This window comes from Chiloscyllium punctatum, chromosome 1 (assembly GCF_047496795.1).
Source record: "Chiloscyllium punctatum isolate Juve2018m chromosome 1, sChiPun1.3, whole genome shotgun sequence".
NCBI classification, from domain to species: domain Eukaryota; kingdom Metazoa; phylum Chordata; class Chondrichthyes; order Orectolobiformes; family Hemiscylliidae; genus Chiloscyllium; species Chiloscyllium punctatum.
In genome coordinates, this window is record NC_092739.1 from 110,133,983 (window position 1) to 110,146,268 (window position 12,286).

General features: G+C 47.6%; 1 protein-coding gene across 1 annotated transcript in view; it reads right to left on the minus strand.

The window, feature by feature from the left end:
- Positions 1 to 11,642, minus strand: part of pik3c3 (phosphatidylinositol 3-kinase, catalytic subunit type 3) — a 123,782-nt gene extending 112,140 nt beyond the window's left edge. The window contains exon 1 of the mRNA XM_072571945.1: positions 11,457 to 11,642. Within this exon, the coding sequence (XP_072428046.1) occupies positions 11,457 to 11,524 (68 nt within the window). The 5' untranslated portion in view covers positions 11,525 to 11,642. The remainder of the gene's footprint in view (positions 1 to 11,456) is intronic.
- Between the last annotated feature and the right edge of the window lie 644 nt (positions 11,643 to 12,286).

Below are 12,286 nucleotides of genomic sequence, written 5' to 3' on the forward strand. Positions count from 1 at the left end.
TGAAATCCGCAAACCTGGCTATAGTGCATTCACATTCCTCATCCAAGACAATAATATATATTCTAAATACTTGTGGCCCCAATACTGATCCCTGTGGCACAGGTTGCCATTCTGAAAATGTCCCCCACATAACAACTCTCTCCTCTATTAGTGTGCCAATCCTCTATGCTAACATACTACCTTCATGGGCTCCTATCTTATTATGTGGACTACCATGTGGTACCTTATTAAATGCTTTTGAAAATCTAAATATATTACAGCACTGCTTCCCATTTATCTATCCTGCTTGCTACTTCCTCAAAAAACTCTAATAGTTTTGTTTGATGTGATTTCTCCTTTGTTCTCTGTAGTCAAAAGGCATTTTAAACCTTAAGAAAACCTTTGTTAATCAGTTGCTGCAAGTTGTCACTTTCAATTGATAAGTCAGAGACCTTTGCAATGTGAACTAGCTACCCTGTGCCTCTTGCAAACTGGTGGAAGCATTTACAAAATGAAAGCCAAAAATAAATCTCCTAATCAGTCAGAAGGAACTCAACACATCTTGAGAACTAAAACTGCTTTTCCAGTTTTCCATCCATGTTCCTGTTTATGTCTGGCTGTCTGTGCACGTATGTGTGAAAATTGGGGTTTATAAAGGGATTAGAGTTTTAATTAATAGTATGACATGCTGAATCGGAGATGGCACGGGGCAGGGTGACACTAGGCACACGGACACATAAAATGGCTGCTGAGCCATCAGTTGGCCAGTTGACTCACAAGATGACCACCAGACCATGATATGGAGAGAGACAGCAGAGCAAATACAGACACGGACAGGGGCTACCAGAATGCCAGCACAATGCACTCACAACCTAGTTGATTAGTTTAAGGTGGGTGGGGGAAGAAAAAAAAAAAGAGTACACGTGGGTCCGTATACTGCTCGCCAAAGTGTCTGGGTCCAGCACCTTTGATAGAAATGCTAACAGCTGAATAAAGACTCAATACAAAGTGCTAATAGCCAGGGCTGCAGTAATTGTCCTTCTCAGGAAAATCGATTAGTGTCCATTACTACAACAATGGACTTCCACGCAGACATTGAAACCAGCAACAACCATGCTGAAAACAACAAAGGGTGCACTAGAACTGACAATGATTGTATCGAGGTAAAAACAAGGACCGCAGATGCTGGAAACCAGAGTCTAGATTAGAGTGGTGCTGGAAAAGTACAGCAGGTCAGGCAGCATCCGAGGAGCAGGAAAGTCGACATTTCAGGCAAAAGCCCTTCATCAGGAATAGAGGCAGAGTGCCTGAAGGGTGGAGAGATAAATGAGAGGAGGGTGGGGATGGGGAGAAAAGAGCATAGAGTACAATAGGTGAGTGGGGGTGGGGATGGAGGTGATAGGTCAGAGAGGAGGGTGGAGTGGATAGGTGGTAAGGAAGGGGAGGTCATGGGGACAGTGCTGAGCTGGAAAGTTGGAGCTGGGGTGAGGTGGGGAAGGGGAAATGAGGAAGCTGGTGAAATCCACATTGATGTCCTGGGGTCGAAGTGTTCCAAGATGGAAGATGAGGCGTTCTTCCTCCAGGCATTGGGTGCTGAGGGAGCAGTAGTGGAGGAGGCCCAGGATCTGCATGTCCTCGGCAGAGTGGAAGGGGGAGTTGAAATGTTGGGCCACAGGGCGGTGGGGTTGATTGGTGTGGAGATGTTCCCTAAAGCACTCTGCTAGGAGGCATCCAGTCTCCCCAATGTAGAGGAGATCGCATCGGGAGCGACGGATACAATAAGTGATATTGGTGGATGTGCAGGTAAAACTTTGATGGATGTGGAAGACTCCTTTGGGGCCTTGGATGGAGGTGGGGGGGGGGAGGTGTGGGAGCAGGTTTTGCAATTCCTGCGGTGGCAGGGGAGGGTGCCAGGATGGCAGGGTGGGTTGTTGGGGGGCGTGGACCTGACCAGGTAGTCACGGAGGAAATGGTCTTTGCGGAAGGCGGAAAGGGGTGGGGAGGGAAACATATCCCTCGTGGTAGGGTCTTTTTGGAAGTGACAGAAATATCTTCAGATGATGTGGTTTATGCAAAGGTTGGTAGGGTGGAAGGTGAGCACCAGGAGGGCTCTGTCCTTGTTATGGTTAGAGGGATGGAGTTTGAGGGCAGAGGTGCGGGATGTGGATGAGATGCGTTGGAGGGCATCTTTAACCACATGGGAAGGGAAATTGCGGTCTCTAAAGGAGGAGGCCATCTGGTATTTTCTGTGGTGGAACTGGTCCTCCTGGGAGCAGATACGGCGGAGGCGGAGGAATTGGAAATACGGGATGGCATTTTTGCAGGAGGTAGGGTGGGAAGAGGGGTAATCCAGGTAGCTGTGGGAGTCAGTGGGTTTGTAAAAAATGTCGGTATCAAGTCAGTCGTCATTAATGGTGGTGGAGAGGTCCAGGAAGAGGAGGGAGGTGTCAGAGATGGTCCAGGTGAATTTAAGGTTGGGGTGGAATGTGTTGGAGAAGTTGATGAATTGCTCAACCTCATTGCGGGAGCACGAGGTGGCACCAATGCAGTCATCAATGTAGTGGAGGAGGAGGTAGGGAGTGGTGCCAGTGTAACTACAGAAGATGGACTGTTCTACATAGTCAACAAAGACAGGCATAGCTGGGGCCCATACAGGTTCCCATCGCTACCCCTTTGGTTTGGAGGAAGTGGGAGGATTTGAAGGAGAAATTGTTAAGGGTGAGGACCAATTCAGCCAAACGAATGAGAGTGTCAGTGGCAGCGTACTGTTGGGGACGTCGGGAGAGGAAGAAACGGAGGGCTTGGAGGGCCTGGTCATGGCGGATGGAGGTGTAGAGGGATTGGATGCCCATGGTGAAGATGAGGCATTGGGGGCCGGGGAAACGGAAGTCATGGAGGAGGTGGAGGGCATGGGTGGTGTCTCGACCATATGTGGGGAGTTCCTGGGCTAGAGCAGTGTCAAGGTAGGTGGAGATGAGTTCGGTGGGGCAGGAGCAGGCTGAAACAACGGGTCAGCCGGAGTGGTCAGGCTTGTGGATCTTGGGAAGGAGGTAGAACCGGGCAGTGCAGGGTTCCCGGACTATGAGGTTGGAGGTTGTGGGTGGGAGATCTCCTGAGGTGATGAGGTTCTGTATGGTCTGGGAGATGATGGTTTGGTGATGGTTGAGGGGTGCGGTAGGAGGAGGTGTCTTCGAGTTGTTGTCTAGCTTCAGCGGTGTTGAGGTCAGTGCGCCAAACTACCACTGTGCCCCCTTTTATCTGCTGGTTTGATGGTGACGTTGGGATTGGAGCAGAGGGAGTGGAGGGCTGCGCGTTGTGAGGGTGAGATGTTAGAGTGGGGGAGGGGGGGGTAGACAGGTTGACGCGGTTAATGTCTCATCGGCAGTTGGAAATGAAGAGGTTGAGGGTGGGTAATATGCCAGCACGGAGTGTCCAGGTGGATGGAGTGTGTTGGAGGCAGGCGAAGGGGTCCTCGGAAGGCAAGTGGGAGTCCTGATTGTAAAAGTAAGCTCGGAGGCGGAGGTGGCGGAATGAAGTGTTCGACGTCACGGCGTGTATTAAATTCTTTGACGCGTGGGTGGAGGGGGATAAAGGTGAGGCCTTTGCTGAGGACTGCTCGTTTGTCCACAGTGAGGGGGAGGTCAGGGTGACTGGTGAAAACACAGCAGGGCTGGGAGCTAGGACCTGGAGTAGGTGTGGAGCTGGGAGTGGGGGGGGGCGGTGGAGTCATGAGCAGGGGTGGTGTTCCCCTCAGGGTTCTGGGGGGCAGGGATGGTGACAGTAGGATCTGTGGGGGACATGTCTTAACTGTATCGAAACCAATGATTCTGCAATGATTGCATAAACAAATCATGTTTCAAAGACAATAATGCCCTATTGTATCACAAGATGTATAAAAGTATCTTGACGTGTGCTCCAGGTGGAGAGAAGAATCGCAACTGACCACTGTGCTGGTGGGTGTCTCTCTCTCCCGGAGCTCCAGCATTTCCTTGTACAATACACTCCGTCATTGAACCCTGACTGTGACTCTAGGCTGGCGATATTTCCCACAACAGGTTCCCTTAGTGAGAAATACTAGGCAGACAGACAAGAGTTGACAGAGCAAATGAAGAAAAGTGGGTGGGATCCATCCCATACATTAGCACAACAGAGAGAGTGGATAGATAAACAAACGGAATAAAACCAAAGAAATAGGGGTAATGTTCGTGCACCAGTTAGCCAGCCCAATTGAACAAATGAGTGCCTCCACGAATAGGTGGAGAAAGGACCAGGAACAAGTTAAAGAGCTGGAGAGCAGGATAAAGGATCTAGAATTCACATGAGAAAGAATACAAGAGGAGAGGGAAAGTGACACTCTCCCCTCCGACGAAACCATTCAGCAGAGACCAACTGCTACCTCTGTTGAACGAACCATGCAAGTGTATAACTTAGATCCCATTACCAGAGGGGGGACAGCATCACAACACAAAACAAATTATAAACCATTCAACCCAGGAGAGAGGCAGCAGATTATGGCCTCCCTGGGCAAATTACAGCCCCAGAGTGCAAACACTCAGTTCTGGGAAGAGCTGGACAGTGTATGGGTAGGGCACCAAGTACACCTGAGAGACATACACCAGCTGGTCAAGTGGAGGCAGGTAGCTGGCTGACATGATCCTTCGGCAACCCAAGACTTTAGGGGAGGACGGTAGATATGTACCATCTCTCTTATAGCCAAGATCGATGCCCAGCAGGTCCCCTTCACCAACTTTAAAGAAGAAATCCAGAGGGTGCTGGGAAATGCTCCCATGAACTGGAGCAAGATCACAACCACTAAGCAAATTAAAGGGGAAGGAGCCTTTGAGTATGGGGAACGATTATTTAGGGTCTATCGGGAATGCTTAGGCGAGCGAACCCAGATCAGGGGGACCAGGCATTCATCCAAGCTTTTAGGGATGGGCTCTCTAGCTCCCACCAAGCCATCCTGAAAATGGGAGTAATAATGTCCCAGGATGATGATGATCTCGTTGAGTGAGCTAGCTGGGTGCAGGAGGCAGAAGCTCCAGCAATAAGGCAAGACCTGACAAAGCAGCCGACCGGAATGGTGGCATGAGTAGAATAAAGCAATCCTGCCACAACTGTGGCCGGCAAGGCGGCTTTGCTAGAGAGAATGTAGGGCCGCACAAGCAGGGAATAGAGCAGGGAACAATGTAAAATACTTCAGCTACTGCAAAAGAACAGGACACATCGAAGCAGTATGCTGGGAAAAGCATGGGGCACCCCCAAACATCACCTGGAACACCACGGGAGTCCCGAGGTCAGCAGAGCTGACAACCAGCTGCCCCATTCGTGAGGGTAAGGGCGAGAGACGAATTTACATGTCTGCTGTAATAGGAGGGAGGAAATGTGAAACTCGAGTAAACACAGGAATGGCTGTATCTATCACAAACTTACCCTTACCCCACACAAATAAAATAATTCACTTTACTGGGCTAGGAGGGGATAAAACACCAGCTTACCCAAGTGAAACTACTCTCAGAAATAAACTATATATATATATATATTTTATATCACCATGAAATTCTATATATGCCAAAATAACGAGGGCACCATAATGGGAAATTACCTCATGAGAGAATATAATGTTCTAATCGATTGTGCAAAAGGGAAATTGATTTGGCCCAGAGAGGACGGTTGGAAGACTGAGATTGGGAAACTTACAAGTCACCTTGAAACTATTAAAGTGGCTTCAGTCACCAGTATAGCCTGGAGCCTCAAAAAGGGGAGATTCAGAGCCACGTACACCTCCGTCCCCGGAACCCGGGCAGAAATAAAGTTAGATACAGGTCTAGCTAACATTGACCCCATAAGGGTACCCAGACTACAGCATAAGCCCCAATAAAACCCAAAGCAGAAAAAGCAGTTGTGGAGATAGTGAAAGAACTAGTGAGCCAGGGAATCCTGAAAGAAACCACAAGTACAACTAATTCCCCAAAGTGGCCAGTACTAAAGCCTGATGAGAACTACAGGCACACTACTGATTATACAGGACTAAATAAGGTCACCCCCAAATTGTAGCAGACACCTCCACCATCTTAAACAGCTTGGCCTCTGAGCACAGGATTTTTACTGTTTTAGAAGAAGCCGATGGTTTCTGGTCTATCCCATTACACCCTGAGTCCCAGAATAAATTCACTTTTATAGTAAGGGACAGGCAGTACACATGGACTCACCTGCCACAGGGTTCCACAACAGCCCCACTATATTTCACAGTGTGATGACCAACATTATGAAGAGAGTAGATTTACCAGAGGGTAGCACTGCCCTCCCATGTGTAGATGATATCCTAATTGCCTCTGAATCCAGGCCAGGAAGCTTTATGTCTAGCACTGCAGGAATCAGCAACCACAGGGTTAAACGTCAGCCCTAGAAAGGCACAAATTGGTAAAACACCAGTCTTATACCTGGGACATCTTATATCCCAGGGACTCAAAGAACTGCCCAACGACCATAAGAAGGCAATCCAACAGATGCCATGACCTGCCACTGTTAGGGGAGTCAGGAAGGTCATGGGGCTATTCAACTACAGTCGGAGCTTTATTCTCGAGTTCACAAAATTGGCTGAACCGATCCAGAGATTAATTAAAGGAGGCAAGCCTTAGAATCTGTAACGTGGGGGTCAGAACAGGAGGAGGCAAACAGTCAGCTTAAAACTCAACTCATGTTGGCCCCCGGGTTAAGGCTGCCAGATCCCAGCAAGGATTTTCACTTCCGCTGTAATAATGAGGGAGGGTTTTACTCTGCAGTGGTCACCCAAGGCTGCAAAATGTATACACCTGTATGTATTTCACTGTGTTTACGTATCACAACCGTTGGGAGCAGATCAGGATTTGAGGATAACCTCTTCCATAAAACCCACCTCAGCATGCATGGGAACTGAACTGTCTGCTACCCACTGGTGCGATCAGTGGAATCCCTATTTGTGGCCATCCTGCTGTGGAGCCCTTGCGACACGTATAGATACCTGGGAAGCACTGTGTAAAGGGCAGATAGGGAAATACAAGCAGAGACTCCAGGGTAGATGTGTACAGCTGAACAGGACCACTGGCCCATGGGGCCGGGTCCCCCAGCCTAGTGGGGGGTAAATACCCATTCTGTTTCACAGGGCAGGGAAGGGGAAGCATTTGTGTTCTTGTTCCCAAAAGTGACTCATGTGTCCAGACTCAGTGCATTTATCAGCACTGTACGGTCACTAGGGGACAGTTCACCTGCAGCGAGCAAGTATGCTGCAATGTGACCGTGGGTAGACAATTCATGTGATCACTGCAATGGCACCATGTCAGCTCTGCTACATGGACATATGAATTTGATACTCACCAGTTTAGTGGGGGGGGGCTTAATGCGTGGTTTGGGGGCAACGTGGGTGGTCAGACAGATGGAAGGACCAGGACAATGTATGTTACCGAGCAGCAAAGGGATTTGTTTTTCTATTTAAGGGGACTTATGCGACAGACACCACAGACTTCCCAAACCTGTTTGCAGTAGGGACAATTGCATCCCTAACTGTACCATGTCCCAGCAGGGGATATGTTCAGAGAAGGATAGTGACCTGCTCCATCAGTCAGGAGTTCTGTGCTGACTGGTAGTTCCCTACTACTTTGGAGTCATCATTGGGATCTGGATTCTTGGGATCTCTATCTTTGGGGGGGACACAGGAGGGGTCATCAGCGCTAAAAACTGAAATTACAATAGACAATAGGTGCAGGAGTACGCCATTCGGCTCTTCGAGCCAGCACCACCATTATGATCATGGCTGATCATCCTTAATCAGTACCTTGTATGTGGCCTAACTAATAGGCAATAATACCTCAAAAGCTCTGGAAGCAATTAATACAGAGTTGGCTGAACTCAGACTCTACACACAGCAGACACATTACGTGGTAGATTTTCAATTAGAACAGCAAGGGGAGTTTGTACAATTATTGGTGACAATTGTATCACCCATGGTATTGATGCCTCTTAGAACATTACAGCAGCCATCAAGAATATTTGAGACCAGCTAGATAATTTTCGACGGGGTGGGGGGGGTGGGGGTTCACAATCACAGACAGCTGACTAAATTGATTGATAGGCAAAGGGGACCCTATTTGGGGATAGTTCACCTCATTACACTCATGCTGACATGTTCTGTGGGCGTCAGATGTTTAAAGCTCTGCTGTAAGGAGTTACTGACAAGAACTGTACCATCAGCAAGTGTCATCACAGAACAGCCCCCAACGAAATTGGCACCTCATGATACCCCTCGGGAGGAGGAGCTGCTAAGATGACCTACATCTACTTGTAAATTGTGTGGTCTGCGGGAGATCTCTGAGGTCACCTCCTTTACCACAAAGGGGGGAGTGAAGAGGGAGAAGGCACGGGATAAGGTGACACTAGGCACATGGACTCATAAGATGGCCGCTGAGCCATCAGTTGGCCACTTGACATATAAGATGACTGCCGGATCACAATATGGAGAGAGACAGCAGAGCAAATACAGACACTGCCTGGAGCCACCAGAATGCCAGCACAATGCACTCACAACCTCGTTGATTAGTTTAAGGTGGACGGGGGAAGAGAATACACAGTAGTGTACACTGCCCGCCGAAGTGCCTGGGTTCAGCAAACACCTTTGATAGAAATGATAACAGCTTGATACAGACTCAATACAAAGTACTAATAGCCAGGGCTGCAGTAATTGTCCTTCTCGGGAAGAGCGATTAGTGTCCATTACTACAGCAATGGACTTCCACGCAGACACTGAAACTGACAATGTCTGCATTGAAACCAACAACAACTGCGCTGAAATTAGCAAAGGCTGCACTGGAATTGACAATGACTATATCAAAACCATCAACGATTCAGCAATGATTGCCATAAGCAAATCATGTTACAAAGACAAAGACAATAATCTCACAACTGCCCTATTGTATCACAAGATGTATAAAGGTATCTTGACATGTGCTCCAGGTGGAGAGAAGAATCGCAGCTGACCACTGTGCTGGTGGGTGTCTCTCTCTCCCGGAGCTCCAGCATTTCCTTGTACAATACACTCCATCATTGTACCCTGACTCTGAGACTGGTGATTTTCCCCATAACACATACCAACTGTTTCTATCTGTTTACTGGTAGTTGGAGTCAAATTACTTGCAACAAATAATAATGCTTGTTAAATACAGAAACCTGCTCCATTATTTCTGGACCTGAAAATCAGATATATTGGATAGTTTTTGTATATGTTTAAAAATCTTTATCTTTTGTAATAACTCCAAGTATAGCAGAGCTTAATTTCTAGTATACTACCCTAGGGAGTTGTGACAACACAGAGTGCATTTTAATGGTCAGCATGTGGGATAAGCATCCAAATCAGATCAAAGATTGAAGGCTAAATGGGAATGAAAAGGATCTTTCCACATGGAATCAAATTGACCTAATATTTCACCTGGATTTATCTCATTGCCATGTTCTAAAAGTAATCCGCATTCTGAAACGTTACTTAGAAATACTTAATAAAGATGAAAGAATGAAAGAGAGTGGTTAAGTGCCAGCAAGTGAGGGTGATAAACAGGACCTGCTCCAGAATCTGTCACTGCCTGGACCAAGTGCAGGACAAATAGGAGGACAAATCGAGACCACTTAGTCCAGGGCTGTGGTCTTGTCTCTGAGCATCCATTGTCTCTGGTCATAATCACCTGTCAATTCTGCTGCCACTCAGCACATCCCACTCAAACTTCCTTTCTCCTCAATACCCCTGACAAATCTGTTATAATTCTTTGAAGAGGTAATGAGTGGATTATACAGAAGAACGAGTTAATGTGATGTATTTGTATCATTAGGCTTTTGACAAGGTGCTGCTAAACAAGACAAGAGCTCATAGTGTTAGGGGGCAAGATACTGGCATGGATAAACAATTGACTGACTGGCAGAGGGTATTAGTAAAGGGGTCTTTTTCAGGATGGCAGCCAGTGACTAATGGAACTCCACAGTGACCTATGTTGGGACCAAAACCATTCATGTTATTAATGAGATTAGATTCCCTACAGTGTAGAAACAGGCCCTTCGGCCCAACAAGTCCACACCGACCCTCCGAAGAGTAACCCACTCAGACCCATTTCCCTCTGATTAACGCACCAAACACTATGGGCAATTTAGTGTGGCCAATTCACCTAACCTGCACATCTTTGGACTGTGGGAGGAAACCCGAGCACCTGGAGGAAACCCACGCAGACACGGGGAGAACGTGCAAACTCCACACAGACAGTTGCCAGAGGCTGGGATTGAACCCTGGTCCCTGGTGCTGTGAGGCTGCAGTGCTAACCTCTGAGCCACCGTTAATGATCTGAATGATAGAACTAAGGACATTAGTGAGGAAAGGTGGAGGAAGAGAAAGTAGTCAGGAAGCAGGAGGCTGCAGAAAGATTTAGATATGCTAGGCAAGTGGGCAAAGAAGTGGCAAATGGATTACGATGTGGCAAGGTGTACATACATTTATACATTTCAGTAGGAAGAAGTGTAGACTATTTTCTAAACCAGGAATGATTGTACAAAGGCACTTGAGAGTCCGAATTCAAGATTCTCTTCAGGTTAACGTGCAAGTTCAGTTGGCAGTTAGGAAGGCAAATGGAATATCAGTATTCATTTCAAGAGGACTTCATCACAAGTGTATAGATGTGCTGCTGTATAATCTCTGGTCAGACCATATTTGGCATACTGTGAGCAGTTTTGGGTCCTGAATCTCAGGAAGGATATGCTGGCATTGGTGGAGTTCCAGAGAAGTTTTACAAGAAATATCCCCAGGATGGAGAGCTTGTCATATGAGGAGCAATTGAGGACCCTGGGTCTGATTTGATGGAATTTAGAAGGATAGGAGGACAGGCGTATCTGATTATAACTTACAGAATACTGAGTGACTGAGACAGAACGGATGTGGAGAAGGTGCTTCCACGAGTTGGAGAGACCAGGACCCAGGGGCACAACCTCAGAATGAAGGGACGATCCTTTAGAATGGAGATAAGCAGGAATCTCTTCATCAAGATGGTACTGAATCCGTGAAAATCATTGCCGCAGAGGGTTGAGGGGGCCAAGTCATTGAGTGTATTTAAGACAGAGATAGACAGCTCCTTGATTGGTAAGTGAATCACAGGGAGAAGGCAGCAGAATGGGGCTGCCCTTCATATCAGCCATGATCTAGTGTCAGAGCAGACTGGATGGGCTGAATGGTCTCATTCTGCTCCCAAATCTTATGGTCGCTTGATTTATCATCCCCCCCTCCCGGGGTCCCTCACTCCCACCCTCCCATCTCCCTCACTCCCTCACTCCCTCACTCCCACCCTCCCATCTCCCTCACTCCCGGGGTCCCTCACTCCCACCCTCCCATCTCCCTCACTCCCACCCTCCCATCTCCCTCACTCCCACCCTCCCATCTCCCTCACTCCCACCCTCCCATCTCCCTCACTCACATCTTCAGCTGGACGTTTATATCCAGGTCACAGCTGTAAACATAGTAGAATTTCTCCGTGTCGCCCATCCCTCTCGGTAAGTCACTGACTCCTTTCCCAGGCCCAGGCGGACGGAGATATTTTAAACCGTTTCGAGTTCACGGCTCCGCGGCCGCCATCTTCCCACCGGCCTGAAGGTTCACATCCGGTTCGCAGGTCAGAGGTCAGCCCCGGGGTAACAGCTGACAGAGTCTCTGAGTCCAGCTTGTCCCGCTATCACAATCAGCTTCACATTTAACTGTCTGAACAGGGTGGTAGTGACATGCACGTCCTTTCACCATTCTGCATATATTTCAACCTGGAGAACAGGAAGGAGAGCACTGACAGCCTTCAAAAGGCAAAAATAGTGAGACTAATCACAACATAATGTACAACCTGAACAAAGATCCACTTTACTCTGGATGGAGAGGAAATAAATGTGAACGAGAGAAGCAGGGAGTGTAATGGATGTTCTCAGCCATGCCCTTTCATAGCACATTCCACACATGATATCGGGGAACTTGAACTACAAGCTACAGCTACAAAATAACAAAAGTTGGACCTAAAAGCAATAAATGTCAAAAGATATGAATTATTAAAGACCGAAAGAAACTTAGCAGTTTACGTACTTAGATGATTAAAATGTTATGAACAGTTAGAAAAGTAATCAAAATGGTTATTAGAGTGCTGACATTGGGAATTAGAGGAGTGGGACACTCTGGAGTTAAATGTCATCCTACATACAAAGCCCTAGTTAGGTCACATTTGCAGTGCTGTGTTCAGTCCTGGGCACCACATCTTAGGAGGAGGAC